This window comes from Piliocolobus tephrosceles, chromosome 17 (assembly GCF_002776525.5).
Source record: "Piliocolobus tephrosceles isolate RC106 chromosome 17, ASM277652v3, whole genome shotgun sequence".
NCBI classification, from domain to species: domain Eukaryota; kingdom Metazoa; phylum Chordata; class Mammalia; order Primates; family Cercopithecidae; genus Piliocolobus; species Piliocolobus tephrosceles.
In genome coordinates, this window is record NC_045450.1 from 60193217 (window position 1) to 60199303 (window position 6087).

The following is a 6087-nucleotide window of genomic DNA, read 5'->3' on the forward strand; positions in this document are numbered from 1 at the left end:
GAGCAAGGAGAAAACTTCCAGGCCCCTCCCTTCCAAAGTCACCCGGTCTTGAGATCATTGCAGAAGCAACAGGTGCAAAGAGAAGAACACTTTGGGACTTTGGAATGCGGGATGCCGGCCCAGTGTTCCTTCTACCCTGTGAGACATGCGTGACATTCCTTTTTTTTGTTTTTGAGACGGAGTTTCGCCCTCGTTGCCCAGGCTGGAATGCAATGGCATGATCTCGGCTCACCACAACCTCTGCCTCCCAGGCAGGTTCAAGTGATTTTCCTGCTTCAGCCTTCCGAGTAGCTGGGAGTACAGGCATGCGCCACCACGCCTGGCTGATTTTGTATTTGTAGTAGAGGTGGGGTTTCTCCATGTTGGTCAAGCTGGTCTCAAACTCCCGACCTCAGGTGATCCGCCCGCCTCGGCCTCCCAAAGTGCTGGGATTACAGGTGTGAGCCTCCGTACCTGATCTATGCGACATTCTTAAGGTCCACTAAAGGGCTGGTGGTTGGAGGCCAGAGGATGGCCTGTGAGATACTGGGATTGGAAGAGTAGGTGGCCTATGGGTGTCTCCTCTTGGGGGAGACTCCCCAGGTGGAGGGGGTTCCTCCTCTGCAAACAGTAGCTCAGCACAGGGATAGTAACAGTAATGGGGGCATGTGTGTAAGGAATGCTTTCCCAGGCCCCCTCTTCTTAGGTGTTTGCAGCAGCATCTCACGACAGCCCTAAGAGGTTAAATGTTGCAAATCCCATTCTACAGAAGTGGAAATCGAGCCTCAGAGAAGTTATGTCGCTTTTGGGGCTATCTTCCCCTGTAGAGTGTGACTCCATCGCCCTCCTGCTTTACCAGGTACTGAGGAACCTCTAATCATCTCCCATGGATTTGTGATCAGCATTGCAGCTCTCCCAGCAGCCCTGGACAGTGGTGAGTCCCCTCAGTTGGCCGGAACAGTACTCTGCTCTCACCTCTCTGCTTCTCTGGCTCCATCCCAGCTGCGCCTCACCTGGTCTCCTTGCAAACCCACAGGGCTTCAGGACACCCTCCCTCTGAAGCCCATCTGCCTTCAGCACTTCACCCCCCACCAGTGATGGCAACAGTTGGTGTTCTTTGTCCACTTTATTTATTGGCTCATGTTTTTGTTTTTGAGACAGAGTCTCACTCTTTTGCCCAGGCTGGAGTGCAGTGATGCAGTCTCAGCTCACCACAACCTCTGCCTCCCGGGTTCAAGCAATTTTCCCGCCTCACCCTACCAAGTAGCTGAGACTACAGGCATGCGCCACCATGCCCAGCTAATTTTTGTATGTTTCTGGTAGAGATGGGGTTTCACCATGTTGGCCAGGTTGGTCTTGAACTCCTGACCTCAGGTGATCTGCCCACCTCAACCTCCCAAATTGCTAGGATTACAGGCATGAGCCACTGTGCTTGGCCTTATTTGCTCATTTTGATATTGTATGGTATTTTTTGAGTCAGAGTCTCACTCTGTCACCCAAGCTGGAGTGCAGTGGCAGGATCAAAGCTCACTGCAACTTCAAACTCCTGGGCTCAAGCAGTCCTCCCATGTCAGCCTCCCGAGTAGCAGGGACCACAGGCATACACCACCACACCTGGCTTTTCTTTTCTTTCTTTCTTTTTTTTTTTTTTTTAATGTTTTTGTAGAGACAGGCAGGCTATCCATATGTTGCCCAGGCTAGTCGCAAACTTTTAGCTTCAAGGTATCCTCCCACCTCAGCCTCCCAAAGTGCTGGGAGTACAGGCTTGAATCATCACGTCCTGCCTGTTTGCTTATTTTCAATAAGAAAAGTTATACCTGTCTTTTTAAACAAAAAAAATCATACAATGCAGAGCATATACTGTAGCAAGGGCACTCTTCAGTTAAGGACATTACTGCGTGTCCCTCCTGTCCATCCAGGATATTCAGACATTTTCCCATTGCCCAATAATCCACCCAAATCCTGTGTTATGTGCTGCTATCATCCCCCTTTTACAGATGGGTAAACTGAGTCATGGAGCGATGCAATATTTGGTTCAAGATCACAGGCTATGTATGTCAGTGTAGTGTGGAAAGTTAGAAAAAAGATCACAGACTACGGAGTGAAAGAGCCTCAGGGAGCCTGGCGGTGCTGTGACGTCCACCAGAGCGCCCATCAGTTTGACAACCTAAAAGAGTTTCCTCACAGGAATTCTTAAGCAAAAGACAGGAATTCCGTTTGAAATATATTTCCCTCTCCAAATAGACAATGGTAATGTAGGTAGGACTCACATATAGACAGATTTCTGACCGCATTCTGCATTTGTACTTTTGCTCTCAACTAGACTGGATCTTGAGTTATGTCTTAAGGCCACATTTCCGGGAAAGCGCCCCACTGAGACTATCATGTTCATGGGAGGCTCTGGTCTGGTGGTCGAATCTACTCCCAGAAGGCACTGGGCAGTGGGGCACGGGATGGGCATGCAGGCTGCAGCCCCTAACCGCTGCGCTCTCCTCCCTAAGGCCCCCAGCAGTCAGCATGTGGCTGCCGCGAGTCTCCAGCACAGCAGTGACCGCGCTCCTCCTGGCGCAGACCTTCCTCCTCCTCTTTCTGGTTTCCCGGCCAGGGCCCTCGTCCCCAGCAGGCGGCGAGGAGCGCGTGCATGTGCTGGTGCTGTCCTCGTGGCGCTCGGGCTCGTCCTTCGTGGGCCAACTCTTCAGCCAGCACCCCGATGTCTTCTACCTAATGGAGCCCGCGTGGCACGTGTGGACCACTCTGTCGCAGGGCAGCGCCGCAACGCTGCACATGGCTGTGCGCGACCTGGTGCGCTCCGTCTTCCTGTGCGACATGGACGTGTTTGATGCCTATCTGCCTTGGCGCCGCAACCTGTCCGACCTCTTCCAGTGGGCGGTGAGCCGTGCACTGTGCTCGCCACCCGCCTGCAGTGCCTTTCCCCGAGGCGCCATCAGCAGCGAGGCAGTGTGCAAGCCACTGTGCGCGCGGCAGCCCTTCAGCCTGGCCCAGGAGGCCTGCCGCTCCTACAGCCACGTGGTGCTCAAGGAGGTGCGCTTCTTCAACCTGCAGGTGCTCTACCCGCTGCTCAGTGACCCCGCGCTCAACCTGCACATCGTGCACCTGGTGCGCGACCCGCGGGCCGTGCTGCGCTCCCGGGAGCAGACAGCCAAGGCTCTGGCGCGTGACAACGGCATCGTGCTGGGCACCAATGGCACTTGGGTAGAGGCCGACCCCGGCCTGCGTGTGGTACGCGAGGTGTGTCGCAGCCACGTACGCATCGCCGAGGCCGCCACACTCAAGCCGCCGCCCTTCCTGCGCGGCCGCTACCGCCTAGTGCGCTTCGAGGACCTTGTGCGGGAGCCGCTGGCAGAAATCCGTGCGCTCTACGCCTTCACCGGACTGAGTCTCACACCACAGCTGGAGGCCTGGATCCATAACATCACCCACGGATCTGGACCTGGTGCACGCCGCGAAGCCTTCAAGACTTCGTCCAGGAATGCGCTCAACGTCTCCCAGGCCTGGCGCCACGCGCTGCCCTTTACCAAGATCCGCCGCGTGCAGGAACTGTGCGCTGGTGCCCTGCAGCTGCTGGGCTACCGGCCTGTATACTCTGAGGACGAGCAGCGCAACCTGGCCCTTGATCTGGTGCTGCCACGAGGCCTGAACGGCTTCACCTGGGCATCGTCCACCTCCTCGCACCCCCGGCATTAGTGGAGGCCACAGTTGTAGCGGGTGCCAGGTCCGGGAGGAGAGTGCATGGTGCAGAGGGGGCTGGGGCGCACGGAGAAGCAGGTCCCTATATTGACCAAGGAGTTCGTGGTACCCCCCTGAAGTAGGCAAGGACTGCACGTTTCTTTCTCTCTTGATTCTTGGTTTTCCTGAGTCCGCTGGAGCTGCCTTCTCATCAGGTTCACTCTTCATGGAAAGCAACTCTTGCCCCTACCTCTTCTGGGCACAGGGTATGCGTTCAGATGACTTGGCTCCTACTCAAGGGCTTTCTTCCCCTTTAACTCTCTCCTTCTGGGGACACATCCTGCAGCAGCTGAGGGGGTGCCCTAGCACTGGCCGGGAGTGGAGAGGCACTGTGGTGGTAAGACTCCAGAGGTCTGTACATCACATACACATGCACGCATGCACACATGGCAAAACTCAGAAGTGAAAGGACTTGTCCAAAATCACATGGTGAGAAGGAGGATGAAGGGAGGAGAGAGCTTTTGCTCTGGGGCTCCAGTGGGGAGGAGAGGCCCTGCCTCCTGGGTGAGAAGGGTCAGATTTTCCCATTTTAATTGCTTTCGGGAAGAGCAAACAGAGTCATGGCCAGGGACACAGCTGAGAGATTTGTAGGGGCCAGCCCTACTGGGTCTGTGGGTTTTTCTCCCCGTGTGCGGGCGGAGACGAGAGATCGTAGAAATAAGGGATACAAGACAGAGAGAGAAAAGACAGCTGGGCCTGGGGGACCACTACCACCAAGATGCAGGGACTGGTAGTGGCCCTGAATGCCTGGCTGTGCTGTTATTTATTGGATACAAAGCTGAAGGGTAAAGGGTAAAGAGTGTGAGTCATCTCCAGTGATTGATGAGGTCATGTGAGTCACGTGTCCACGGGACAGGGGGCCCTTCCCTGTTAGGTAGCTGAGGTGGAGAGAGGACAGCTTACATCATTATTTCTTCTATGCTCTTTTCAGAAAGATCAAAGACTTTAATACTTCCACTAGTTTTGCTACTGCTAGCTAGAGGGCGGATCCGGGTGTACATGAAAGTGAAACAGGAGCGTGACCGCTGAAGCACAGCATCACAGGGAGACGGTTAGGCCTCCGGATAACTGTGGGCAGGCCTGACTGATGTCTAGCTCTGACTACCACTAGACCAGGGTCTGCTTGGTGACGGGCGTCTTCCCAGACGCTGTTATTACCGCTAGACCAAGGAGTCCTCTGGTGGCCCTCTCTGGGCATGACAGAGGGCTCACACTCTTGTCTTCTGGTCACTTCTCACCGTGCCCCTTCAGCTCCTATCTCTGTATGGCCTGGATTTTCCTAGGTTATAATTGTAGAGCAAGGATTATCATAATATTGGAATAAAGAGTAATTGCTACAAACTCATGATTGATGATTCACATATCATATCTATGATCTCTATCTAGTAGAACTATTCTTATTTTATATATTTTATTATACTGGAACAGCTCATGCCCTCGGTCTCTTGCCTTGGCACCTGGGTGGCTTGCCACCCACAACAGATAGAGGAGGCTTTGAATGCTAAGACCAGAGCTTATCATCCTGGACAGGCCTGGAGGGAGGCAATAAGTGGGAAAGGTAGGGGGAGAGAAGGCTGGGGAGGGCTGGGCAGCGAGCCAGGCATAGTGAGTGGCAGAGCAAGAAGGGGACAGCAGGATCAGTGCCCAGAAGGCAGGTGTGCCCGTCAGGGGGGAGTGGAACTCATGAGGCTTGCCAAGAGGTTGGAAGGGAAATGGCTCTGGGCTGGATCTGTCTTCCCTTGGTCCTTCTGGGCCAGGCCTTGGAGGAGAGCAGAGGATGATCCCTACCTGTGAGCCACACTTCCTAGCTCTGGGGGCAAAAGGGCTTAGTAAAGGAATGCTGGATGTGTAGAGGGTTTAGTCCCAAGCTCAGGAAATGAGAGTCAATAAGTACCCAGTACATGTTTAAAAGAAAAGCTCACAGAACCTCTGGAAAGGGCAGGGAAGCTGAGTTAGCCACATAAATGAACCCAAGTCACACTGGAACGCAGAGCTGGTCTGAGAACTGTGTTGGATGCCACCAGAACTTCTGACCCTGTTACCTGTGAAATGAGGCAGTTTCCCTCACGGTTGCCATCAGGTACCAGGAGGGATGCAGGTGGTCACCAGCTTCTGATCCTCATCCTGGCTGTGGCCAGAGATTGGGGGAACGTGGATTGTGGAGCCACATCCTCCCTGCATAGCAGGCAGGGCAAGGGAGATCTGACATTTTCTGCTTTACGTAGAGGGAGCAGAGGCACATTAGCCTTAAAGTTGAAGCTCATTTTAGGTTCCTTCCGGCTTTAGAAGCTTCAACCAAATGAAACTTGAATCTGTCTCTCATGACAATAATAGGAGGAAGGTATTTAAAACCCCAGATTT

At 53.9% G+C, this 6087-nt stretch overlaps 1 protein-coding gene across 1 annotated transcript; it reads left to right on the forward strand.

Moving 5' to 3' along the window:
- Positions 1-343: 343 nt before the first annotated feature.
- LOC111552581 (carbohydrate sulfotransferase 6) lies at positions 344-5073 on the forward strand. The gene is made up of 2 exons (XM_026456455.1): positions 344-913; positions 2481-5073. The coding sequence occupies exon 2, from the start codon at positions 2497-2499 to the stop codon at positions 3682-3684; it is 1188 nt and encodes a 395-aa protein (XP_026312240.1). The 5' UTR covers positions 344-913; positions 2481-2496; the 3' UTR covers positions 3685-5073.
- Positions 5074-6087: the final 1014 nt, after the last annotated feature.